Source organism: Pomacea canaliculata, linkage group LG2, assembly GCF_003073045.1.
Source record: "Pomacea canaliculata isolate SZHN2017 linkage group LG2, ASM307304v1, whole genome shotgun sequence".
NCBI classification, from domain to species: Eukaryota; Metazoa; Mollusca; class Gastropoda; order Architaenioglossa; family Ampullariidae; genus Pomacea; species Pomacea canaliculata.
Window position 1 is genome coordinate 4,521,949 of NC_037591.1, and position 27,532 is coordinate 4,549,480.

The 27,532-nt window shown below is 42.0% G+C and overlaps 1 protein-coding gene and 1 long non-coding RNA gene across 8 annotated transcripts; both read left to right on the forward strand.

Moving 5' to 3' along the window:
* Positions 1-2,006: 2,006 nt before the first annotated feature.
* Positions 2,007-26,541, forward strand: LOC112556847 (poly [ADP-ribose] polymerase 12-like). Of its 6 annotated transcripts, XM_025226238.1 has the most exons (8): positions 2,007-2,877; positions 10,353-12,071; positions 12,335-12,549; positions 13,134-13,328; positions 13,660-13,856; positions 14,278-14,505; positions 14,659-15,150; positions 26,202-26,541. In XM_025226238.1, exons 2-8 carry the CDS (start codon positions 10,412-10,414, stop codon positions 26,425-26,427), a joined length of 3,213 nt encoding a protein of 1,070 aa, XP_025082023.1. In that variant the 5' UTR covers positions 2,007-2,877; positions 10,353-10,411; the 3' UTR covers positions 26,428-26,541. The 6 variants fall into 6 exon arrangements, with proteins under 6 accessions (XP_025082023.1, XP_025082017.1, XP_025082022.1 ...); XM_025226232.1 differs by lacking the exon at positions 26,202-26,541 and having other exon boundaries at positions 14,659-16,648; XM_025226237.1 differs by lacking the exons at positions 2,007-2,877; positions 26,202-26,541 and adding an exon at positions 5,280-5,299 and having other exon boundaries at positions 14,659-16,648.
* Positions 17,459-24,714, forward strand: LOC112556860. 2 transcript variants are annotated; one of them, XR_003097839.1, is made up of 6 exons: positions 17,459-17,473; positions 18,981-19,390; positions 21,616-23,180; positions 23,404-23,754; positions 24,102-24,298; positions 24,527-24,714. It is a non-coding gene; the product is annotated as an uncharacterized LOC112556860 (long non-coding RNA). The 2 variants fall into 2 exon arrangements; XR_003097838.1 differs by having other exon boundaries at positions 23,404-24,298.
* Positions 26,542-27,532: the final 991 nt, after the last annotated feature.

Here is a 27,532-nt window from a genome sequence, read left to right on the forward strand (position 1 = left end):
ACTGAATGGTCAGCATATAGTGATTCCTCGGCATCCTTCTCTCCTTCGCTGTTAGCTGTGCATCCCTGTGTCAAATGAATACATTTGCATAAACTTTTTTCAGCTTAGTACATTTAAAACTGTCAGCTGCTGATAGGTTGTTAAAATTTTTTTAAAGAACATTTTTGTTATTGTACAAAACTTGTTTATCACTGTATGCTATTTTACCAGAAAGAGGACACAGCCTTGTGTCCCTACATGATGTCCACCAAAAAAATTCCCTAAAATTAAGCAGAGGAAATGAAAACAGACCGAAATCTAATCGGAGTTATCCGTATCCTTTTTGGTTGAGTGGGAGCATTTTTGTCATCACTCTCCACCTCCGACATTTTTGTCCCTTGCAGATTCAGCTAGATTCTTGGTAGTTACCTGCATGGAAATAAATATAGAAGGCAAATAAGATTTCACAAATCAAGATCAAAAGTATAATAATAACACACTCTTATAGTGCAGCATCACAACAAAAGCTACACTATCTGTGGTGTAATGACTGTGTTCAAACAGTTCAGGTATTATCTTTTTCTCCTTCCTTAAATCTGCAGCACACAATAACATAGAAGTCATTTTGACCATTAATGGTCACATGCTTCATAAATTTTCTTTCTGCACAAGGATTATGAATATTATGAATCAAAAAGTAAATTGCACTTACTTAATGACTTGTGCAGGAGAACTGGAAGCATAGGACATGAGGAATCAGCTTTATAGCTCTAATTGATGAAGCTTGCATCTGGTTCAATAGATTGTAGTGGGAAGTTGCACACCCTGTGACCACTTTCATCTTAAAATGCCAGCAGCCAGCTATCTAGAATAACAGTAAAATAAATTATTGACCATTATGCAGTTATTATGATTTGTTGTTGAAAAAGACCATTAAAGTTGTCTGAAATGATACTTCCAGTCACAATCAGTTGTCAATGGGCTATCTATATAAGTTTTTTTTTTGGTTCACCACTGGGAACACAATCCTTATGCTGCTCTTTGACAAATATTCTTAATTAGCTGCTGCAGTGGAAAGTTTGGTGTTTGAAAAAGTCGTTTAAGCTAGCCTAAAAAGTTATAAAATTGAGAGGCAGAGTTAAGAGTCCAAAGGACCAAATCTGTCAACATTATCAGCAATATGTGACAAAGCAAGTACATTTTACACCAAAAATCCTTTACCATACAAACACTGCTTCTTGAACAAATAAACATGAAAGGTTATGAGCCTAATAATCAGCATAGTTCACACACAGCCCAGGACTTGCAAGACAAAAAAAAAACAAACCCACAATAAATAAGAGAAAAAAATATTATACTGCCCGAAGAAACCTGGCATTTTAACGCTATCGTACCAGTAAACAGACGGAACTGTCGAAGCTCTGTTACGTTCCACTTTCGTAATCGCAATTTGAGGAAATTCTGACAGCTCCAAATTCTCTCCATTGCTAACGGCTAAAGAATTATCAAATGCAAGCGTTCAGAACTGCTGAGCACGATTTCTACCTCTGTCTGGAAAACTTGTGCATTTATTGCGTTAATGTGTACTCTTAATCTTTTTTCTCTTAGAATGATATTCTGCATTAAATTTGGACATTTCTGTAGTTAAAATCTCAATAACTATGTTAATATAGAGTATAAAAATTATACGTACTGTTATCGAAGCGTCGAACACATGTATCAGTATAGAAATTGACCGCTTGAGAAGCTTTTTCTGTTGGGAAAAGTGTAGACTCACACATTTGAAAATGGCGGCTTTGCCTGCACGCATGTGGTCGTATGTAGCACGCCATGGCGAAGAGTCATTGCCATTGTTAGGGGTCACGACCCTATATGTGGGCATGATCTCCCGCACTCTGGTTTCGCCTCGGCGAGCGTGGAGCTTGGCTTATGTGCGCATGCGCTGACAGCGCCATGCAAGACGAGTCAAGCATTGCGATAGATTGACCCCCTGTATCACAGTCGGATCAAGACAAACTTGGTGGACCCCTTGAGCTTATGGTTTCCGATGCTGCTAGGGTTCTTAATGCGATATCCTGAAGGATGCGCAACACAGCGTCATGCAAAAGCGAGCGTAAGGGGAAGTATACGATGGGTGAAGGCAAAGTACAGGCACTGTTAAGAAAAAGTGAAATATTACGCAAAATTTAGGAGAACAATATCTTTTAACGATCACAAATTATTGTTGACTGTATTCACTGTCGTAACAGTTGTCTTATAGAATCTTTCACTCAACTTTCATGCACTCACTTCTGAGATCGCTGGTTTAAATTTTCACTTCGAAAAGGACAAAATCCAAACAACGCTTTTTGTGCACCGGTCGAAGCGAAAAGGACCAGTTTGACCCTGATCTAGCAGTTTTAAGCGGGAAAGTTGTGTAGGACGGAGGGAGGGAGACTGCGTGCGACAAGGAAACGCGAAGTCAAGCACGAAACAAGCTCTTTTTTTTTTCTGCGTGAGCGCGCGAGGTCAGTATCACCGCCAAGAGGTCATGCTCTCTTCCCTACTGCTCATCTCACTTCCCTATCGGGGCCGATGGAATGCCCGCTGGTCTTGCAGGCTGGGGTGTTGTGTCGCGTGCAGCTTATCTATTCCTGGAAACAAAATGGTGACGTGGAAGAGTTTCTTTGAATGATATCTGTCCATGGTTAAATAGCAATGTATGCGATGAACAGTAAGTAGCAGTAACAGACATTTTGCATATGAAGGGTTGGTGTGTCATGTGTTACGGCACCTAACACTAATCCTAACTGCACGTGTGACAACCAGGATCTGGCAACTTTTGGTTTTGCTGTCGACTGATTTCTTATCTGAAACTAAAGCCCTGGGTGGCTGGTGGAAACATTCACTGAACACAAGGTAAGCGTATTTCTTTAGGACTGATCTCAACACTAATCTTAACATTAATTTTAACACACTTTCTTACAGTTGCCCAAGCTTCAAGGAATTATAAATTGAATCGGAAGGTGAATTTATCATCGCTTTCCATTACTGCTGCTTCTATTTGTTCGCTCATATATATATAGACAGGGGTGGGTACACAAACATGCGCATAAATTTCTCACTCACCCTTTTGCGCGCGCACACACACACACATTGACCCCGACGGAAGCAGTGAAAAAAAAAAGGATCAAAGGCGACCAAGATAAAGATTAAAACTCCGACAATGATGACACGATCGGTAAAGTACTAAATCAGCAATGGCCTGTTACACTATCACCACCACCGCCACCTCAAACAACATGTAAAGGCGGGCAGACTTCTCGGAGCTTCCTAGACTAGTACAGGGCCCTCGAAGTTACTCAGTACCCGTCCCTGTGACTTATGAAATAGCTGAAGTAACACTGATAGTCGGCAATCGCCAACATCTGTGTACGAACCCACTCTCCAGGTCATATCATATGACAGGGAGCCATAGCGAAAAATGTGTTCCTGCTTATCGACTGACAAACGCCGACTAACCTCATTCATTACACGGTGTATATCATCTTTACTTCCGATACAAGATTGGCGACCATGACAAGCCGTTTCCAGTCCCCGTGATGTGGAGAGAGCCAAGCAACCACACAAATAACTGTTAATAGCGCTTTCTCGGGTTACTAAAAATAGATTGTGACGTCACGCAGCAGAGCATCATGGGACTGCTTTGCGGCCAAACACTGCGCGTTGTTCTTTCTGTTTACGCTACGGCGACTGACAAAGAGCGACATTTTTTTAAATTAATCTCTGAAACAATGCTGAAAACAGGAGGAACCAAGCACTGCTGTTGAGGTTTATGTAAATCGGACTCCAGATATCCAGAGCGGTTACCGGAGGGGACGTTTTTTATTCCATTTCCAAAGCCTGGTAAGACCAGTGACAAAATGACCCAGTGGGAAAGACAACGGCAAGTTAAAGACTGAGAAAGCAAAGCGCCGGCAGTTTTTATGTGGGCGATCTGATTTCCAAAATGTGGAGAAAATAACCAGGAACACATATATCTGCTCTCTGCATTTTCGTGGTAGAAAAGGCCCAACATCTGAGAGCGACGAACCAGTATTAGCGACTTCTGAGGCTGCGAAAAGGACTTTCACCGAAAATGATTGTCTACATGTTTGACACATCTGAATCGTTTGAGAGCAAATTTTGATCAGTTTATGTTCCTACACTTCAAGTCTATGAATGTCCCTATATTGCCAACAAAAGATATAGTTTAAACATCTTTGCCAAGAGTGTTTAGACAGTTTAAAAATGTCAGATACTCTGTAGACCGCACACAATTCTTTTGTCAGACACCCAGGATTATGGGCAGCAAGGCAATGTGTATTCCTCTTACAAGCACCATACCACAATAAAAGAACTGATTGCAGTCGCCCCTAAAGGTGCTGCATGTTTTATTGATATATTTGAGAAATGTGGCATTCTACAACACATTGAACAAGATGTTTTGCTTGTGGACAAAGGGTTTAAAGTACATGTATAGCATTTGCTTTTGTCGAGACCAGCTTCTATAAAAATCCCTGCATTTCTAGGTAAGCGAGCTAGCCTGTCTGCAGAACAGATGGATACAAGGAGGGTAACCAAGGCAAGAATTCATGTAGAACGCTTTAATGAAAGACTGAAAAAGTTCATGCTTCTCAGTAGAACTATCCCGCTAAGCCTCAGTTGTGTTGCCTCCCAAATGGTTTTTCTTGGATGCTGTTTGGTAAATTTTCAGAGTAGCTTATGTATTTAAAAGCAAGTGAAATGCTAATGTACCACATAGATTGGTCAAAGATAGAAATGTGGGAGTATTTTTACCAAAAACAGACTGAAAAGAATTTTTGGTGTTAAACTGATGGTCAGCCTATCAATACATTCAGGGACATATGACAGAAAGGTATTGTAAATAAATCTGTATATAGTAATTAATATTATAGGTTACAAGTACTGTTCTGCTTCATAGTAAACAAAGAGAAAAATAAAAAAATCAAAACCGCATTTTTACACGTTCACGTTTTGTTTTTTAAACAAAAAACTGCGCAGCAACGCATTCGCTGCAAACGCTGGTGTAGTACATGCGGGGAATACATGTCCGCTTTGCATTCCCAGAAGCCCTTGCGCGGCTAGATCGTGACGTCATCTGTGGAAAGCGCCATTGTGATTGGGTCCTTCTCTTTCTGGCGAAATAACAAACAAAATAAGTCGGAAATCGTCTACTCCAACACTATGTCTACATTGAGACCAGTTCCACATGGTCAGGGACTCTCTATTCCAGAACCTCCAGCAGAGTATTGTCTTTATTCATCTGTAAAGGACGAGGGTGAGTTGACCTGTTCTTCTCCTGGTCAGTCAGCATGCAGTGATTCAGATTTTCTCTGTGGTGCATCATCAACCTGACAAATAATAACATAGGAAGAACTAAATGACCTAGTTCGTGATTTGGACTTATCCAAGAACAAAGCCTTGTGCCTACAAATTTGCTCGGGAATGTTAGGGCAGAAAACAACTAGGAACTTAGCAGAAGACATGCTGATGCAATATCAGAAACATGGCTGCAATATGTCTCTAAAGATCCACATTCCCATCTGAATTTCTTTCCTGACAACTGTGGTATGGTTTGTCACGTGTCAGACATGTTTCTGTGCCGGCCTTTCTCTCGGCGCTGGGGACGCACCGGCATTAAAAATACCGCTTATAGCAGACGACGTTTGACGTCATATTCCAGGCTATTTTTATACGGTTCGCGGGGAAAGGTCAAGGCCTTTTTTCTCTGACTGTAGCAACGCCTGACGTCATAGCCATATTACGTCAGGCATCGTCTGCATGAGTTCTCAGTTTTCTGTTTGTTCTACGGTAGGTAGGTAGGTTGTTTAGATGGGAAAGTGCTTCCCCCCGAGGGCGATTTCGCACTGTGAGGGAGAGGGAAAGGAGGGAGAGGGTAGAGATGAAAGAGGGTGAGGGAAATGGAGGGTGAGAAACAGAAAGAAAAGGGGAGAAGGAAGGGAGGGAAGATGCCGACCACGTAGCCAGCAAGCTCAGGTTATATGAACCAAGTTAAATTTGCATATGATGGTCCAGAGGTCTGCCAGGGTCGCAGAGGTGGAGCAGCGTCACAGAGTTGTTGCCATATGTCTACTACTTAGGCTATCAAGTACACAAACGAATCATCCAATCACTCTGTCAAAACAATGGGCTGAGCCCCAGTTCCAATAAACAATCACCAGGTAGGTAGCCTAATCCCATACAATCATACCACGAAACACTCACTCAAAGTGACCCTCATTACACTTAGCCTAACCTATTGAAACCTGTTTAAAGAAATTTACCACACGGATGGTGAGCCACCATTGACACCACCAATGACAGTACGGTGTGCCATATATCTTTAGGTGGGTTAAGACAGGTGATAAAGTTTAAGGATAGCCCGTGATTATGTAAGATCTGACTCAGGACAACTCGATCATCTTTAAGTTCAGGACACTCCAAGAGCACATGGGAAGTGGTGAGCCGAACCCCACATGTGCATGTAAGAGGTTGTAATCGACATGTAGTGAAATACTCCCCGCCAAGCCTCATTCTGGCTATCTTTGATTGACTAAATCGATTGGCACCAAAATAGATCAGTGTATGGCTGGGGCAATCAGCTAGCAACCTCCTATTACCTTTACCCGAAAGCTTGTACATCTCAAACCACCGTGATTGTATCGCTGGCATTAAAGCCACTCTCCTCTCCTCAGGTGAAAGAGAGATGTTTAGGGTACTAATGTTTCGTGTAATGGGTGGAGTAACAGCCAATTTAGCCAATTTGTCAGCTTCCTCATTCCCTTTTAACCCAATATGGGAGGGAACCCAAAGGAACCTGACTGCACCACATCCAGCAGTGATTTTGTTTATGGTGGACAATATACCAAAAACAATGTCTAGTCTTCCAGACGATAAGTTTTGAATAGCCTGGAGCGAAGAAAGAGAGTCTGAGAGTACTAAGAAATGATGATTGGTGATGGTTCCCATTGCATGGTGGACAGTCTCGAGGGCTGTCCGTATGGCAGTCATTTCAGCAGTGAAAATGGAGGTGTGATTTGGTAGTTTGAGAGAAAGGCTAATGAAATCAGGACTGTAGACTCCTAGACCAGACTCGAATGTCTCTGGGTTGTGGGAGCCATCTGTGTATATTTGTACATAATCTCTGTAGATGGTATCCAGTCTGAGTCTGATCTCGGAGATGATGAGATGTTGTTGTTCCTCTTTGTTAAATTGAGAGAGACCAGTGTCTATAATCGGTTGTGGAAACAACCAGGGAGGAGTTGCCAAGTCAGTTAGTGGGTAGGGAGCCGTTATGTTGATCTGTGCTCCTTTGGTTCTTTCTAACTGCTGGACATGATGCTGTAGAGTTGGTTGAGGGGTAGGACGACCTGTTCTGTGTCTGTGTGGTTGAGAGTGGACCCGCCGCACTGGATGGTCTGGAAGGAGACATTGCGTTTTGTAGTAGTAGGTGGCAGCTCTCTCCTTGATAATCAACTCCATTGGTTTTTGCCCTGTCTCTGCTAATACAGACAAGTTTGGTGTATACGAAGGGACACCCAACACTACTTTTAGTGCCCTAGCCTGAACTGACTGGAGTTTCGCTAGATGGTTAGATTTCAAATGTACAAAAAGGGGAGCCGCGTAGAGTAGTTTTGACATGACATGAGCTTGATATAAGTTAAGCAGTGACTTTGGGTGGGTGCCCCAGCTGTTACCGCTCACTACTCTCATGAGGTTTATGCCATTTTTAGCAGATTTTGTTATGTGGTCTACATAAGGGGACCAGTTTGACTTATCCGAGAATATAACTCCTAAGAATTTTACCTGGGAGCTATAATCAATGATTGTGTGGTGAAGCATGAGCTTGGGATAATCAGTCGTTTGATTCGGCTTTTTAAATATTATTGCCTGCGTCTTAGGAAGAGATAACCGAAAGCCCTTGTATTTTAACCAGTTTGCAACTTCATTGAGGTCCTCTTGAATCTCAGCAATACCTAGGTATTTAGAGACTTTCGGGTTACGGGTTTTGCGTATTTCCACTTTTCCCAGGAGGGAGGTGTCATCAGCAAACTGTTTGACACTTACATACTTGACACATTTGGGAAGGTCAGCAAGCATAATGTTAAAAAGCAATGGACTGAGAACACTCCCCTGAGGCACTCCGTTATCAAGTAGTACCTCTTTGGACATCTGACCGACCACTCTGACTGAGATTTTCCTGTGCGATAGAAAGGAGCTGATTAAATGGACAATTTTATTTGGTGTGCCCATGTGGTAGAGTTTATGGATCAGCCCTTCATGCCAGAGCATGTCATAGGCCCGCTCAATGTCCAGGAACACTCCACATAGGTTCACTCTCTTTTCAGTATGGGTGTTGAGTATATCCTGTTGTAGCGCTGTTATATGATCCATTGTGCTATGGTTATTCCTAAAACCACACTGTTCCGGGGGGAGTATGCTATTCTTTTCACAGAAGTAGTTAAGTCTCGATTTAATAATTGTTTCAAAAGTCTTACCTAAGTGGGAGGTAAGTGCTATAGGCCTGTAATTAGCAGGTGATGTCTTTTCTTTACCAGGTTTCAGGATTGGGACCACCGTGGCCGTTTTCCATAAAGCTGGGAATGAACTTTGATCTAGAATTTCATTAAAGAGTTCAAGGATATGAAGTTTAGTTTTAGAAGGACACCTCTGAAGCATTTCATATGTTATTAGGTCCGTTAATTGTTTGACGTCATATTCCAGGCTATTTTTATACGGTTCGCGGGGAAAGGTCAAGGCCTTTTTTCTCTGACTGTAGCAACGCCTGACGTCATAGCCATATCACGTCAGGCATCGTATGCATGAGTTCTCAGTTTGCTGTTTGTTCTTCCAATAGCAGTTAGCTTTACATTGCCCCTCCCAACCCTGTCCGCAGTTTTTGCGCGGAAAGCCTTCACGCGCCGTGGCGTCACGTGGGTGTCGTGGGCGCTGGCTATTGGTTCCAGCCCCTGGGAGACAATGTAGCGAACCCTGGAGGTAACCAGAGGTCAACTACTATCGGCATGCATTTCATGGTGTAAGCAATAATTATTGCAGATTACAAAAAATTAGAACCAATTTTGCCTTTTGAATTTCATATTCGTGTTGAGCACATAAAAATTGATAAGAAATGACTAATTTGATTTCAGTAGCATGACTTTTATAAAACTTTGTTGACCAGTGTATATATCCTTCACAACAAGCTGACCAGTAACAAGGGAATCTTTAATAGAATTTTATTTTTCTTATTTGTGTATAACCTTTATTTCATGATACCTTTTTGCGTAAGACTTTGACGAGATAATACAGAATGAACCACTATTTAAATGACTTCGAGAAAAAAAAGATAATAGGCGAAAAAAGCAGGATATGAAATGAGCGCAATCAATAAAAATTGGCCAGAATATACACAAGCCACCCAACTAACCAACGAGTTATGTTCCACACCAAAAAAAATTCGTTACATGAACTGTTCGTAAGTCATTATTTTGGCATAACGTACTGTCGTAGCACATGTGACCTCATCTCGAACGGTGGCATGTTTCACTATGAACAAGATAATCTCGACACATTGTCTGCGCATGCGTATCTCTTGCGGGACCTCGCACTGAGAGAATATCCAGGTATCTCAAATACAACACCAAGGAGCGTGTTACCAGATTGACACTGTGAGGTAGGGGCCGTTGGTGTGTAGATGTTGAAGACACTGCTTCATGTGGGTTGTCGCAAGGCAGAAGAAGACGTGCAACTGGACATTCGGACATGTGGAAGTATTGCAAGAAATAATTTTAACTTTACTGCGTCTGCTCGTATGTCCGAATGTTCGTAAGTAGGGTGGTGTCTGTATCTACAGCATAAAAGCTGCTGTGTTTTGCTTGCTTTGCATTTCCTTTACATATTTATACAAACACTATGTCTCAGTTAAACTTTTTACTAAGTAATCTTATATGTAAATACTTCATTTTATAAGAGGTCGTTTGCTTTCCGTAAATAAAAGGCCAACAATTGTACATGGAAACAAATGAACCTTATCAAAAATGAGAAATTGGTTTCATAATCTGTATTTTAGCAACTGCTTGAAAGCAAAAAATTAAGCATTGTCATCCCTACGAACTGAGGCACTGTAAAGAAACCTAGGGTCATGTGTTTCAGTATTTGTACTCGTGTATTTTATGTGTGTCATCATGTGAAAGCGTATAGCATGTCATAACTTTTCCGTTTTTAATAAATCCGCGGAAATGACTGAATAACATAACATGGCATTTCCTTCCACTACACTTACACAAGATAAAGTTATCTCTCATATTAACAGAAATTTTTTTTCTTTACAGAAAGACGATAAAACACAATTCAACACAATCGGTGAGGAGACTGCAGACTGAAAATCAAGATGGCGGGTGTCACTGATGATCAATGGGAGACAAAAGTGGCAAAGCTGCTGCTAAGGCAGTTCGATGGGAGAGCCAAGTTTAACAAACTGAGCACTATGATGTACCAAAGGCAGCTCATAAGCAACCAAGGAAAGAATAATATTTTCAAGAAGCTCAAAAGCAGCAGAAAGCTACTGGCTTTTAGACATGATAAATTCATAAAATATGTTTCCGTCTTCTGTGACGGTGCGAGCATTTGTAGTGATCAGAGGAGCCCCACATCGGAAACTTGTATCAAAGAAAACTGTGACAAATTTCACGTGTGCAAATTCTTCATCAGTGGTGTCTGTACAACTGGCTCTGCTTGCTCTTTTGGTCACAACCTTTCAACCCGGGCCAACAAGAGGGCAAGTGAAAGTCTCGGCCTGTCTTCCTTTTCCGCCAAAGAAATCCGCACCATTCTATTCCGCAGCCATCCAGCCGTGTGCGAGAAGTACAACACCAGAGGCTGTGATGACGATGACTGTCCAGACCTTCATGTCTGCTCTGCCTTCCTGCTTGAGAAATGTACAGCTGGAAACAAATGCATATTGGGACATTCATTTCTATCGACGAGACACAACCAGTGGGTTCTTAACACATTTAATCTGAGCAACTTGACAAACAAGCAGTTAATAGAATGTATCTTGGTGACAAATATGTCTCATGGGGTCACCGACATAGAGGTCATGCCACAACCAGAAGTGACGTCATCAACATCGTCGCCAAGTCCTCTCATACTTGATGCTCAGTCTCTACCAGAAGAAGAGACAGAAGAGTACGTTTTCAGTGTCTTCAGCTTTATTCTGAAGCGCTTTGCTGGGCGAACTAAGTTTCCTACATTCTTGTCTGAAAGAGGGTCTTTGCTCCAGCGGTTAGGGAAAGCAGACATCATTGACTGGTTTCATAACTACAGTGACCGATTCTTCCTGTACAAAACAAATGACGATATCAAGTATGTTGCCGTTCACATGAAATTTGCCAGGATATGCTTCTATTACTCCCAGCCTGGAACTTTAATTTGCAACAACCCATCTTGTAAGTACTTTCACGTTTGTAGAGGTTTTCTCACTGGTGATTGTGTCAACAGTGCCAAGTGTTGTCTCACTCATACTTTCACTTGCTGGCCAAATTCAGAATTGTGTAGGGATTTGAACCTCACGACCTTTACGGACAGTGAGGTCTGCGAGCTCATTCTCAGCAGCAATCCCGTCGTCTGTGTAAATTACAACACATCAGGCTGTCACAATAATGATTGTCCCGACCTCCATGTTTGTTCAAAGAATATTTTAAACCTGTGTACCAGAGGTGATGGCTGCCACTTTGGGCACCAAATAAGGGATTCAGGAAGACACAATACATATGTTTTACAGGCGCTTCAAATGGTCTCGTGGCAAGAGACCATGTTGCGCAAAATTGTGATAATCAAAAAAAAGCCAGACGAAAGTGTGGAAGGAGCTCAATACAGTATGGCGAAGGAACTGCCGCTAGGTGCCATCGCTGCTGCAACATCAGTACCAGAAGGTTGTCCAGAGGAAAGTTCAACGAAAGCTAAAGGTTCACCTGTGTCAATACGAGGCGTTGCCGTGGATGAGGCAGAGAAAATCGACCTAGGACCAGTGTTGTCAAACTTAGTATCTGGTGAGTTCTCTTTGTGCTATCTCAATGCTAACGTTTAGACTGATGTTGTTGATAATGCTAACGACTACAGTGTAATTTGAAGGTTTTATGGTACGAGAACCAAAGCATCTTCTTAAGAAGGTAAACGTAATGCTTTGTCTGTGAATATCGTACATCAAAACTCGTATCAGCTAGTGTTTTGATTTTGGTAAAGGTAGCTGTTTTTTCAAAATAGCACAGATACTGAAAAGCTTTCGCAGACGAGAGAAAATATTTGTCTACAGCTGTCAATCCCAGCAAGTTTACATTCATCTGTGAAGCGTTTGTTTGGAGAAAACCATGTTCCCGTGGTTTGGACTGTCCATATTATCACAACCCTGATCGTCTGCCATACCTGTGGCTGATTCAAATGAGCGATGGTTGGCATAGCATCTGCTCCCCTTACAGTGACCAGCTGGAGACCAGTTATTGTGACCTCCGTGATTTTCAATCATTACTGGTAAAATAAGTCAATCGATCAATCCTTAATCACCTGTGTCGGTCAGTGTTAGATATCTAGAGCAGTGGTTCTCAAAGTGTGGTCCGCGGACCACTAGTGGTCCGTGGGCATAAGTCAGGTGGTCCGCGGCTGACAGTCGTCATATGTCAGCAAAGTGATGTTTAAAGTGATGCATTCCTCGCATTAACATTTTAATTACAAATAACGAGGTATACGTAGTTTTATGTCAACTTATTACTATACTACTGTCACAAAAGGACATTTAGTTTTGAATTGTAATGAAACAAATGCGGCAATTTAAATTTGAAATTCATAGTACAGAGTGATTTTTAGGACTTGGTGGTGCGCCATATTTTTTACTTAAGTAAAGTGGTCCGCGGTCCGAAATACTTTGAGAACAACTGATCTAGAGGGAGCCTAGCCTATGGACGCCAATGCAGTCATTTTAAGATTTGACTCAAAACAAAATATTAAATGTGGTTGCATACTTTAACATATGAAATTTATTGAGATCATACTTGAGTAGAAGCCTTTATCACAGGTTATTATTACTATTGTTTCTGTTTTGGAAATCACTTGGAAAGCTTGGAACACAAGATGTGTCCATAGACTTCGAGGCTATGCGTGCCCGACTCCAAGGCTCGAAACAGTCCTTACCTCTCGCCCGTCTCTCAACACCATCGTACGTGTCGGCAGCACCAGACACACCCCTCAGCTTCTACACCCAGTGGTTGTGGTATCGGAGAGAGAGCTATGGCGTGTATACCCCGTTTTACCCAGTGTGTATTTTATTTCCATTTGTATGGGAGAATATTCTCCGCTTCGATACTCAATTTACATTCCTTTTGTATATTTTCTATTTTCAAAACGTAGCGAACTGTACTGTAGTATTGATGTGTACACGCTAGTTTTTAACAGAATGCGATGGAGGTATATTTTGTGATTTTGTGAGCTCTGAAATCTAATTTTTATGTATGGTTGTTGGCAAAATCAATTGCATAGTAAACCATGCATTTACCGAGCACACACTCACATACACATGTGCACATGTATGTGTAAAGATACATCTTTATATACGTGGTTAAAGTAAAGGCGACATGTGAATAACAGGGGGCGCTGCAGTACACTCTGGAGGAGAAGTACCTCAAGGGACAGCACAAGTACTACTTCGAGTTTGACGAGCTTCGCCTGATGGTAGAGACTGATAGGTCGCCGATGATGCAAACAAACCGCGACACACAGCGAGCCACACGGATTGTTCGGCGTCCTCTTTTTACAGTCACTGCTAAAGCTAACTATCCACAAATGTGAGGTTTCAAGATATTTAAACTGCTGACTTTCATTCATGATGCTTGATGTGTAATGTGATTTCTGTTATAAGACTTTTCCTCGATTCGATTTCTTTGTCAAGCAAATTAAAAATAGAGATCAAGGCAAAGGTAATGCTGCAGAGTAAGACAAAAATTAATCTTCGTGCATGATTCATTGTCAACAAAGGATAGCTTATTAAAGTATCCTGCAGTGTATTAATCATTGTCTAAAATCTAGGAAATCCTAGCGACAAGGTGGGTAAATACAAAGGTATGACTAGAGACAAGTGGGCACACTTTCTTGGCATTTCGTGAGGTTGATTCAGAGGTAAAGGTTACCCTTCAAGCTTGTAACGCGTCCTGAAGATCGCGGGCGGCTGGGAGAAATAAGCTCACACTGTTGCCCCGGATGTTGCAGGTCGTTGTTGCTCCTAGGCGAGGCCCCAACGTCAGTCCTGCACCATGTGCCTGAACACTGGTCTGTCGTGGACCACTTCCAGGACTTCGAACTCGTGGAGCTGGACTCAGCTAGTCCAGAGTACGCTGCCGTGCAGCGACAGTTTTTCTCGACAATGAAAGCCAGACAGCACGAGATTATGCACATGTTTCGTGTACAGAACCCTGGGCTTTGGGATAAATACTGCAGGTCTGTGTGAGCGCGTGAGCGTTCGTGTGAGGGAAAAAGAGCGTGAGAGAGAGAGAGTAAACGTGGGACTTTATTTTGCGTTTACCTCCTCATGTACGTGCACGTGAGGGTTCCTTGAACCTACCTTATTGTTGTACACTTTTTTCTATTCAGTGCAAGACGGGCAATGACTCCTAAAGGGCAGGCACCAAAAGAGGTGGAGGAGCGTCAGTTGTTTCACGGAACCCCGACACTTCAGGCGGCCAGGGGCATCTGCGCCAACAGTTTCGACTTCCGCAGGTCTGGAGAAAATGTCGGAGCTCGATGGGGCAAGGGAGCTTACTTCTCCACCACAGCCAAGTTCAGTCACAGCTACACACGTGCTCACACCACACTCACAGGCGACTCCCTGAGGTTCATGTTTCTGGGAAGGATCCTGGTGGGGCAGTACACTCTGGGTCATCCTTCTTACACTAAGCCACCAGAGCGTGACCGGCTGAAACTGTACGATTCATGCGTGAACGATGTGTCCAACCCCGCCATCTTTGTCATCTTCGACCTGGCACAGAGCTACCCGGAGTATCTGATCCAGTACACAGATGTGTCAGACAGCAGACCACAGCCACAGCTCCGCCCACCAACGTCATCACCACCACTAGGGGCGACCAAGACTGTGACTTCTCCACCTACTTCTGTCTTAGCGACTAGGGTCCAGAGTTACTCTTCTGCAGCTCAATTCCAGATCAAATCGCGCACAGCGCCATCTCCTCCTAGACCTACAGCCAATCCGTCAGCACCTTTAGTACCACGTGCCGTGACGCAGTCTGTCTTGTCACTTTCATCAACACATCAGTCATCCCCATCGTCACCAGACATGCGGGTTTCATCTTTGTCGCCTGGTTCAAGTTCTCCTGTAGCAGAACAGGAGAAAAGTTCAATGCTTAAGCGGAAGAAAAAGTGTGTTATTTCTTGAGGCTTTAGTGAGAGGGAGAAAAAATATCCACGTAAAACCACAGGCCCAGTTTTACGCTGGAAATCTTTTCCTAACTGTTAGTAAATACGGGCATTTTAACATATTAACATTGTGCTATTTCTAGAATAATTCATAATTCCTTCTGTGAGACAGTAGAAGACGATTGTTTTTACGACCTTATTTTCTATGCAGGTATAGAGTATAATTTTTCAGTTTGGGATTATAGTTATACAGAAATCGTTTTAAATTATATTCACACAGTTAATGTAACTGTGGTTGCGACGTCGTCTGCCTCGCTTTTTATTGTTCTTTTCCAAGTCTGCTTTGGTCTCCCAACGATTCTCTTCCTCTGAGGGTTCCAGTTAAGTGCATACTTGACAATGGTTTCAGCTGGTTTGCGCAGTGCGTGTTCTATCCAGCCTCATTTGTGCTTTTTATGTCTTGGCTAGCGGCATTTTGGCTGGTTCTTTTCCACAGGCTGGTGTTGGAAATCTTGTCAGGTCATATTCCAGATTGTGGCATAGTCATCGTTTTGTAAAGATCTGGAGCTTTGTTGATGGTGTTTGTCACTCTCCAGGTTTCAGATATAGATACGAACTATATACTAGGACTGACTTCACACTGGTGTTAAAGATGCGGGTCTTACTGCTGAAAAATAATGCTCGGGAGTTCCAGATGAGGAGTAGGCTGTTGAAAGCATACCTGGCCTTGTTGATGCGGCTTTTGATGTCATCCTCCGCTCAACCGTCCTTGTTGACAATGCTCCCGAGACACGTAAAGCTTTGTTTCCAGGATATTCTCTCCCTGAAGTTGGATTGGGAGTTCCTGTTTGTTGTTGATTCTAATTACTGTGGTCTTCTTTCTGTTGACCTTTAAGCCAGTCTCCTCTGCCAGCTTACTCAGTTTGGTTTGTGCATGTTGTTGCCGATGTGATAGGAGACTAATGACTAATGTGAAGAGAAAAAAATAAAAAATAGAGGGATTTCCTTTTTGGTTGTTGTTTTGCTTTGTTCTTCCTAGCTCATCGTCACGTTTAACCGCGTCAGTGAATTCTTTGCTTTCCCTTTTCTTTAGGTAGACATTCATTTTTATTTACATTAAATTATAGTTTCTTGTAGTAAAAACAAAACACTAGATTGATATACTGCTGCTTTGATCCACTTGTAAAATAATAAAATTATGTTTGTGTGCTACTGCTTTGTAATTGGTACATGATGTCAATGGAGGTTGTTTTTTGCAATGTGCTCATACTAATCATGTTCTTAACAGTTTGAAAGACTGGAAAAAGAGATTATCCCCATGTTGGTGCCATTTTTTCATTTTTCGCCATGCACTTTTTAACACATGGTACTGATTCTGTTGCTGACTTGAATAATTTACTTTACTCCGCACACTTGGGCATTCATTATTTAGTGCTTTGTCTTATGTGACTAGTTTGAACATCACCAGCCAGCATAACTTGTCTTGCTCATGAGTATACTGCACAATCTTTGAATCTGTCATTGCTTTGTATAATTTACTTTGCCCGTATTTATGTATTGCAGTAATGTACATATATCTTTTACATCTGTCTTGAAAGATCTACGGACTCGGTTTACAGACTGCCTTAAATACTGAAATATCGTTATGCCTTCGAAAGTATACACACTCTTGAAATAATTGTTGTCCCAAGTTTTCATACCTCCAACTAAACACGCTTGCATAATTGTAAAATGCCGGCCGTTTCGCCCCGAAGCGTTCGTCTGCTGCTTTGCGTCTCGCAGAATCTCGCACATGCGCAGTGATTGATGAAGTATGGTACAGGCCGAGAGCAGTGTTTGATCACGATCACTGAATTTCTCTGTAATAAAAGATTCTGCTGTCATAAAACATCTAATGCCACGAGAATGGACTACTAGTGATTGTACGTTCCCGAGAAATCCGGAGCTTTGCCTGCACTGGACAGTAAACATAAGCATAAGAATAAACAGAGAAGTACATGGGACCGGAAAGATGGATGTATCGCGAGCACGAAAAGTAGGTGGAATCGCCGTCACGTCACCGTATTCTTAAATTTCGATTAGTTAAAGTAAAATTTTAAATAGCAAGATTTTCTTTGTAATGGACAATTCAAGTCTCACCGGTTTTCTTGTTCATAGAAATTATTTCCTGTGATTCTGTTTCTAGACTGTGTAGCAGACGACTCACGCGAATTCGTACAATTGCATTCTGGGAGCTCTCGATCTTTCACAAACATAATCTTGACTTAAAAGTGTTTGAATTTGCTGAATAAAAAAGAGATCATATGTGTACTTTTTAAATTTTAGGGATGTAATTCAACTTTGTAGCGCCATAACACTGGAGTAGCAGAAACGAAATCTAAAAATAACTTTTTTGAGACATGAACAGTTTTCATAGTCTTTCAGTCTAGCCGCTGATTTTTTTTTAAACTTCGAGAGCCTTCGGAAGCGTGACGTCAGCGACCTTGACACTTCTGCGCTAAGCGAACCCTCCGCTTAGATTAGTGAAGACCGCGAGCACTGTCTCCGTGGCGTAGGAGTTATCTTGCTAAAGAAAACAAAAACAGACCTATTGAAATAAACAATTTCAGTAAGGGAGTAAACATTGATTTCTTCTATCTTCTTTTAAAGAATTGATTATATATATATCTTCAGAAAACAATTTTTCAGTGCGGATCAGGTAACAAACAAAACACTGAAGAATGGGAGATAACAAGCGAAACCATTTTTTGTGTGTCTTATGTCCCTTTGATTAGTTTATCTGGCAGTTTGAATCGGTTTTAATGTGGCGTCTATGCACATAGTCAACATGCTCAGGTTATTAGCTTGAGTATTATTTTAATAGCTTAACTAAGTAAATTGAACAACACTTTAATTCAGATGGACCTTTGTCCATGTCCATGTTCAGCGACAATGTCAAAAGATCCGTAAAGAACGATTCTTTGTGACATTCCTTCCTTCCACACAAAAGCAATGGCAAACTTATCCACTCGGGATTTTTTCCAAGTGCCCTCCCACTTACAGACCACACCAAGCCTGACTATGACCTGATAAAAGCTATCGGACTGTAACGGTTCAATTTGCGTAATGGAATATTCGGCGGAATGTCTTGTCTTTTTCTATAACTTTTAGCATCTGGACCACCTAAGTGCTGTGCCGAGCTTTCTAGTGCTACCTCTCCACCTTCCCCTCCTGCATTCGATCCTCCCTCCCACAAAGACAGCTACACACGGACAATGGACGTCCTCCCTCTGTGCTGCTGAGCAGTGGAACTCACTTCCACATCACATTCGCCACTCGGACTACAAGGCTACATTCAAAGCTTCTCTGAAAACATATCTGTATTTATGTATTTATCGACAACTTGCTAACTTTTCATGCAAATTTCAAGGCTTTTCATATATATATATATTGTAAAATTGTATATGGCGTCAATATAGTAATAATAATTATATATTGGTTTTGGAAGAGCATATTTTTATTTTTATATGTGCTTTTCTTTCCTCAATTCGAACCACTCTCAGCCACTGCGAGATAAGTTGTTGGACACACCTTTGCAAAGTGATCTGTAATTTCAAACGATTCGAACTAGTATTCAGCGAGGGGTATAGGTAAAGTTTACGTTCAAAACATAGGAAAATTAAAGGGCTGATGTAGAGTGCAGCTTATCTATTCCTGGAAACAATGGTGATGTGGAAGAGTTTCTTTGAATGATATCTGTTCATGGTTAAGTAAGTAGCAGTAACAGATATAGTGCACATGAAGGGTGGGTGTGTCCTGTGTTACGGCACAAAGCAAACGTGCACAGCAAGGGTGTCGCTAACTGCACGAGTGACAACCAGGATCTGGCAACTTTCGGCTGTGCTGTCGACTGAGCTCTTACCTGAAGCTTCTGAGCCCCGGGTGGCTGGTGTTAACATTCACTGAACAGAAGGTGAGTAAGAGTATTTCTTTAGGACTGATCTTAACACTAATATTAACATTAATTTTCACACACCTTTCTTACAGTTGCCCAAGCTTCAAGAAATTATAAATTGAAAGGTGAATTTATCATCGCTTTTCATTACTGCTGCTTTGTTTGTTTGCTTATATATAGACAGGGGTGTGAACACAAACATAAATTTCTCACTCACTCACCCATTCTCTCTCTCATGCTCACGCACACACGAGCGCGCGCGCACACACACACACACATTGCCCCCGACGATAGCAGTGAAAAACAACATCGATGACTACCAAGATGAAGATTAAAATTCCGATGATGATGACACCATGGGTAAAGTAATAAACGAACAATGGCCTGTTGCTTCTTTAGAAAGGTAGGTGTTGATATATTGACCAAGGATATTATACCTGTGCATTATATAATTTTTTTTAAAGCAAGAGGAGAGAGTTGTACGGACTCGAACAAGCTGTAAAGGCGGGCAGACCTCTAGGAGTTTCCTTAGACTAGTACAAGGCCCTCGAAGTTACTCGGTACCCGTCCCAGTGACTCATGCCGTAGTTGAGGTAACACTGATAGTCGGAGGCCACCACCAGATGTGCACGAACCCGGGTTATGTCATATGACAGGGAGCCCTAGCGTAAAATGTCTTCCTGGTTATTGACTGACAAGCTCCGACAAACCTCTAAATCAACGCTCTTACTCTCGGTGTAAGGTAACGACAATTTTCTCAGCTGTGAGAAATGAGAGAATGAGCTTTTGTCACCAGCCTAGGAAAGTTATAACGGGTAGTAGTCATAAGGCACGGGTCACCGCACACCGTTTTATTTTAAACCGGATGAGGCATCATGTTTTATTGTTGCTTGCTACTGTGGTCGAGATATAATGTCTACAATGAACACTAATGGTCTTCAGGAGTGCTCATCTTTCTTTGTTTTTCAAATGTTTGAGTTGAGCTCAGCATATTGTAACCCTAACCCTGACGCAGGTCTCTCGAGATCATTTGCTGTAGCCTTGAAAACAGAAGTGAAGACACCTACATCCTAATCTCACTCTTTTTAACATCACCCAGTTATTCGAAAAGATGTTTTACACTTCTGTAGACCTTTCAAAAGACCTCGCGAAGATGTTACTCTGTCGAACAGTGGCTGTGGTGTGACTTGGGAGAAGCTTTGCTGGACCCATGATATCATCGAGATAAGTTTCACAACTCAGTAGCATACGGGGGAGTCCAATGTCAGTTTAATAACTCGCCTTACTGAAGGCGCTCTTTACTTTAATCAACAAAGACTAGTGAAGAGAGGTGAAGATCAGCAGTGAAGATCAGCAGAACCTCAAACACAGCTTTCTTATATGAATCCACGCTCACTAACCGTCAGGTCGCAGTCTCACCAGAAAGTGTGTTGTTGTGGTCGCGGTTGTGTTTGTTTAGTTTGTTTTATGGTGGTAGTGGTGGTGGTGGTTGTGGTGGGTGGTGGGTGGTTGGTTGATTGGTTGGTTGGTTGTTAACTGGTGGTTGTTTCTTGTTGGTGGTTGTTAGATGTTGTTGGTGGTTGTTTGTTGGTGGTGGTGGTGGTTTTTTTTGGTGGTGGTGTGGTGTGTGGTGGTGGTGGTGGTGGTGGTGGTGGTGTGGTGGTGGTGGTGGTTGAAGAAGGCGATTTTATACTTGGGAGGGAGACGGAAGAGACAAAATGGGGAAAGAGGGGGAGGGAGCTAGAGTTCCTCGATGCTGCTGCTGGTGTTGGTTATTATTTCATTTAATTATTAATCTTAAACTAATTTCGCTTGCTCTATATTCAGCCCTAAACTAATTTTTTGTATAAATGCCAAGAATAAGCAAATGTTTTGTAGTGGCAGTATCAGTAAAAGTAGTATCATTCCCAAGCTAATAGAAAATTCTTTTTTTAGTGGAAACAATTTTATTTAAGGCGACCAATTACTTTATTTTCTATGTATTGTATATTATATTCCACATGCTAGGCCCTGTTTTTACCACCATCGACATGCTGCTTTTCATGGTGATTATTCTCAAAGCTCTTAATCTCACAATTAACAGCAATAGACATGTCAAATCTGATATGCATCCTATTTTTTTTAAGTGAACATTTTTCTACCTTTTCAATTTTATTTACTGTGAATTCCACTTGATTACAGTCAAACAGGCTTATGACTAAAGTGTCCTTTTTTTTTTTTCTTCTTTACAAATAAACAAACAGAGCAAACGAAAGCAGAAAATGGCGGTCAATGGCTGGACAATGAAAGTCATTCAGTTGCTGCTTGAAGAGTTTGATGGAAGAGCCAAGTTTGGACAATTCAAGAGAAGGCTGTATCAAGAATACCTCGTGAAGGGTGGAATCGCTCGTGTTTTAGATAGGCTCTACGACAGCAACAGGTTCTTGGTCTTTGAAAAGTATGAGCAGGTGAAATATGTTTCAGTCGCCTGGGAGGATGCTATTATCTGCTGTGGATACCGAAAGCGAGGATGGGACACGTGCGTTAAAGGACTGTTTCAAATTCCACATCTGCAAGTTCTTCATCACTGGTAACTGCGTATATGGTTCCAGATGTTTGTTTGGGCACGACCTCGAGAACGAGGCCAACTGGAATGTGTCTGACAACCTGGGTCTGTCATCGTTTTCAGCCGAACAAATCCGCACCATCATATTTCGCAGCCATCCAGTTGTGTGTGTGAACTACAACACGGGAGGCTGTGATGACGATGACTGTCCAGACCTTCACGTCTGCTCTCGATTCATCCTACAGAAATGTACAGCAGGAGCCCGTTGTAATTTTGGACATTCTTTTCGAACGACTGAACACAATCAGTGGATTCTGGAGACATTTTATGTGGAAGATTTGAATGATGAAGAATTGAAAAGGCGCGTCCTAGTAACAAATATCTCCAACACTGACATCAGCCACGATCCCAAATGACACCAGCAACATCTTCGTTAAGTGTCTTTAGTGGTGCTAAAGCAGAATCATCAACATCCTCACTATCATCAATAGACACAGAAGATTACATCCTTAGTGTCTTCATGTTTCTGTTGAAGGATTTAGGCGGGAGAGCTAAATTTAACACATTCTTGACCAAGAGGTGAACTCTGCAGGGACTTAAGAGAGTAGACATCATTGAGTGGCTGGAGGACAACAGTGACCGATTCCTCTTGCATGAAAGTGATGGTGATGTGAAGTTTGTTTCTGTTCACAACAGACGCGCCAGGGTGTGCTTGAGATACAACAACCCTGGTGGTTCCATGTGTGACAATCAGTTTTGCAAGTTCTTTCACATCTGCAGAGATCTCCTAACTGACACCTGTAGCAGGACCAGATGCCATTTAAATCATGATTTTTCCTCATGGCCAAATGCCAAGATATGCTCGGATCTGAACTTTCAGCAGTTTTCAGACAAGGAGATTTGTAAGATCATTCTGTGTAGTCATCCTGTCGTCTGCGTGAAATATAACGAATCAGGCTGTCAGCTGAATGAGTGTCCGGACCTCCACGTTTGTTCAAAGAATATCTTAAATCAGTGTGCACGTGGAGACGGCTGTAGGTTTGGCCACACAATAAAGAATTCGGGAGAACACAACTCGTATGTGTTGAAGGCTTTTGGAATGGACACTTGGCAAGAACAAGTCCTGCGGAAACTTGTCATTGTCAGCAAAAGAGAACACCCAGAGCATCTACCATGTCCCAGCTGTACACCAACAGCTGGACATTCGTCAGTCAGGAAAAAACGAATATACCCGGCACCGCACGAAATCTATTGGTGTCAAAGGTCAGCGTCTTTCTTATATAATTCTATTTAAATTATTTTCTAATTGATAGAAGATATATTTTTATAAATAACATAAATGGACTTAACTACCCCTAACAGATTCAGTGGGTCTTTAAGGGGAAGAAATGATGCTAAGCTGACAGTCGGCATCCAAGTTTTAACTTATTCGTATGAATTGACGCAGTTAAACCATACAATTAATGCCAGGATGTTATTTGTACAGATACTGATCCTGGCGAGTATGAATACCTGTGTGAAATATACACCTGGAGAGGTATGTGTCCCAAAACTCCGAACTGTCCACACTACCACAGTCCTGATCGCCTCCCTTACCTGTGGCTGACTAGGAATCAGGAGGATGGACAATGGCGCAGAGTCCATTCAAGTGTGAACACAGACTTCGAGAAAGTTTCTGTTGCCTTGACGATGTTAGGTCATTTCAGGTAAAACATTTATAATGTGGGGAGAAGATAGACAAAGCTTTGTTTACAGCTGGCAACATAACTTCTCTACAAAGGCAGACGGACTAACATACTGTAGGACTTGGGATATTGTGTCTTTAAGCATGTGTTCTGTAAGTAATTGCTTTTTTGTATCTATACTGTTAGAATATCGGTAATTTAATGTTTCTTTTTGTGAGTGCGTACATGTGTTTATGTAAGTATACATATGTTTTGTGAGTGTATACATGCGCTAGTTTGTGTATTTGTGTATATACATACGTTTGTGTTAGCTTGTGTATGCAAGTGTTTGTTCTGGTGAGTGTATACACACGTTAGTGCTTAGTACATATATGTGTTTGGGTGAGTGAATGTAGGAGTTTGTGGGTACTTCCAGTATAACACACTAAAGAATTTTTACTTAGATGAGCAAAATGTGTTTAATTATTAACTAATATTCTTGCCTTCCCCTGGTCCGAAGTTTAATATACCTGGAGTACAGAATGTGGACTTCCAGTGCCATGTCAGCCAAAGTCGGAGTACGCCAGTCAGTTAAGCTCAGGCGACTGTCGACGCCATCATATGTGACTGCAACACCAGGAACTCCTCTCAAGCTTCTACACTCAGTGGGTGTGGTATCGGCAAGAACATGAAGGCAACTACACCCCCTTCTACCCGGTATGTCATTGTCTTTTTCCCTAGACAAGTTTTAGTTTCACCAGGATTAATTTAAGTATTTTCTTTATTAGAAAAAAGGGTTCCATTGGCAATGATTTTCTCTTAATTATCTGTTTACTCCTCTTCTTTATAAGCTATATTATAGGACAACATGCTTTGCCATTTCTCTAGTATTAACTGGAGCGAGTGTGTATGTGTGTGCGCGCGCACGCGTGCGTGAAATGACAGGGAACCTTGCAGTACACTCTGGAAGAGAAGTATTGAAGGGACAGCAGAAGTATTATTTTGAGTTTGGAGATTTACGCCTGATGGTCAACACTCAAAGCTCCCCGATAGTTCAAACCAACCTCGACACACATCGAACAACTTGTGTCATCCGAAGACCTGTTTTATGGCGGCTACATCCAAGACGCCAACAATGTGAGTTTTTTACAGATTCTAAATGTCGATGCTTATAGCTATTTAAAAAGTTATAAACAATAATATGAGTATTCAACTTTGTGTAGATACATATATATATAATGTTGCCATTAACATTTTGTAAAGCGCATTGAGCTTGCCTCCGCGTTATTGTTTGGGGTAGATGTCTCCTTCCTGAATGCATATGACTGAGAAATGATGTGTAAGAAGATAATGAGCATCTTATTTCTTTGCCCTTCTTAGCTTACACGACTTTAACGTCCTTACTTCTCTTACAGCCTTGGTATAATTATTAAGATATTGCTGTTAATCTTTTCATTTTATTTTTATCTTATTGTTGATTCTTAGATAATCCCTAATGACACGTATGCTACATAATATTGTGAGATTTAGAATTAATAACAAGACTCTTGAAAACGTAATTGTTTAGTGTTTAAATTAAATATTCGTTAATTATTGTAGTCGATATTTTGATTCATTTTAAACTCTTTCTCTCCCTCTAACCATTTTGTAGTGGACATTCTACAGCCCACTGTGTCGTAGTCGCTCACAGTAAGATTTACTGTGTCGCAGGTCGTCGCTGTTGTTGTCTGAGGTCCCTGAGTCAGTGCTGCATCAGGTGCCAGACCACTGGTCTGCCATTGACCGCTTCCAGGACTTTGAGCTCGTTGAGCTGCCAGCATCCGTATCGGAGTACACCGCCGTCCACGACAATTTTTCTCGACGATGAACAGAAGAATGCACAAGACCGTACACATATTCCGGGTACAGAACCCGGGGCTGTGGGATAAATATTGCAGGTAGACTTGTTTGTAAGTGTGAGATGTGACGTGTTTGTGTATGTGGGATAGGCGTTGTCGTGTCCGCGTTGCATACTACACTAGATCTCCATTTGTTAATAATTACCGGTGTCTCATTCAGTCTCAGTGTAGTTGAGGGCTCACTGCACTGTCTTTTACATTTAAAAGCTGATTTTTAACAATTTGCCTTCAGTGCAAGACGGGCCATAACCCCTCGAGGTCAAAGGCCAGAAGAGGTGGAGGAGCGCCAGTTGTTTCACGGAACCCGACACTTCAGGCGGCCAGGGGCATCTGTTCCAACAGTTTCGACTTTCCGCAGGTCTGGAGAAAATGTGGGAGCTCGATGGGGCAAGGGAGCTTACTTCTCCACCAGAGCCAAGTTCAGTCACAGCTACACACGTGTTCACACCACAGTTACAGGCGACCCCTGAGGTTCATGTTTCTGGGAAGGATCCTGGTTGGGCAGTACACGCTGGGTAATCCTTCTTACACTAAGCCACCAGAGCGTGACCGGCTGAAGCTGTACGATTCGTGCGTGAATAATGTGTCCAACCCCACCATCTTCGTCATCTTTGACCTGGCACAGAGCTACCCGGAGTATCTCATCCAGTACACAGATGTTCAGACAGCAGACCACAGCCACAGCTCCGCCCACCAACGTCATCACCACTGCCAGTGGCGACCATGACTGTGACATCTCCACCTCCTTCTGTCATCTTTGACCTGGCTCAGAGCTACCCGGAGTATCTGACCCAGTACACAGATGTTTCACAGCAGACGACAGCCACAGCTCCGCCCACCAACGTCATCACCACCGCCAGTGGCGACCATGACTGTGACATCTCCACCTCCTTCTGTCTCAAAGACTGCTGTCCAAAGTTACTCTTCGTCAGTTCAAACCCCGAATAAATCGCCTAAAGTGACACCTACCCCTGCACCTACAGCTAATCCGTTTGCTCCTTCAGCACCACGTGCCGTGACACCAGTGTCACCAGGTTTCTGCTTGCCCCTTCCCGTGCCACAGCCAACGTCATCACCACCGCCAGTGGCGACCATGGCTGTGACATCTCCACCTCCTTCTGTCTCAAAGACTGCTGTCCAAAGTTACTCTTCGACAGTTCAAACCCCGAATAAATCGCCTAAAGTGACACCTACCCCTGTGTCACCAGGTTGCTGCTTGCCCTTTCCCGTGCGACGCGCCCAGTCTGTTGTGTCCCTTTCATCAACAACACCGCAATCATCTTCATCTCCACCAAACATGGGTGTTTCTAACGATCCTTCACCATCTCCATCGTCTGGAGCACGTTCTCCTTTAGAAGAAGAGCAGAAATGCTCAGCGTTTAAGAGGAAGAAAAAGCACAAGTGTGTTATTATTTAAGGCTCGTCTTCATCTGAGTTTTACATTTGAAATTTTTTCCTGTTAGTAAATACGAGATTTGTAATACTTGATCATCTCGCTATTTCTGAAAACATTAACGAGTCGTTTCTGTGAGACAGTAGCAGACGATCGCTTCCATTACCATTGCTCATAGAACAGTTATAGATTAAGTTTTACAGTAATAGCTTTTACACAGTTAATATAGATTATAATTACAAAATTTTCTATTTAAGTTATTCAATTATAAATTCTATTTATACATTTATAGATTAATGTTACAATGAAAGCACAACAGTGGATTAGTACAGTTCACTGAGATTGCAGCTGACTCTTTTTCATTTATAAAGCAAAAGTAAATTTGTTACATACATCCATGTTACACCTGCATGTTATATTTGTAAACTTAATCCGTAAACTGTTTGTGAACTAAACAGGTATTGAGACAGTTTTTGAGAAACACAGATTATCTAGAGTATGTTTTCTGGTGGAAAAGGTGAAATTTCCTTTTCGGAGGTCTTGTATTTGTCCTTCCTTTCTGAATCTGTGGAGTGGGGAGCGGAGATCCGTCTGAGGAGACATGGTAAGTTGTGTGGGACATACGTGTGTGGAATATATATGTACAGTGGATTATTATAT

Excerpts from the sequence above, each read along its gene's own strand:
- LOC112556847 (XM_025226232.1), top strand. The coding sequence starts at position 10,412 with ATGGCGGGTGTCACTGATGATCAATGGGAGACAAAAGTGGCAAAGCTG. Across the intron at positions 12,550-13,133 it reads GTGATTTTCAATCATTACTG|CTTGGAACACAAGATGTGTC; the intron begins GTAAAATAAGTC and ends TCACTTGGAAAG. Across the intron at positions 13,329-13,659 it reads TGTATACCCCGTTTTACCCA|GGGGCGCTGCAGTACACTCT; the intron begins GTGTGTATTTTA and ends TGTGAATAACAG.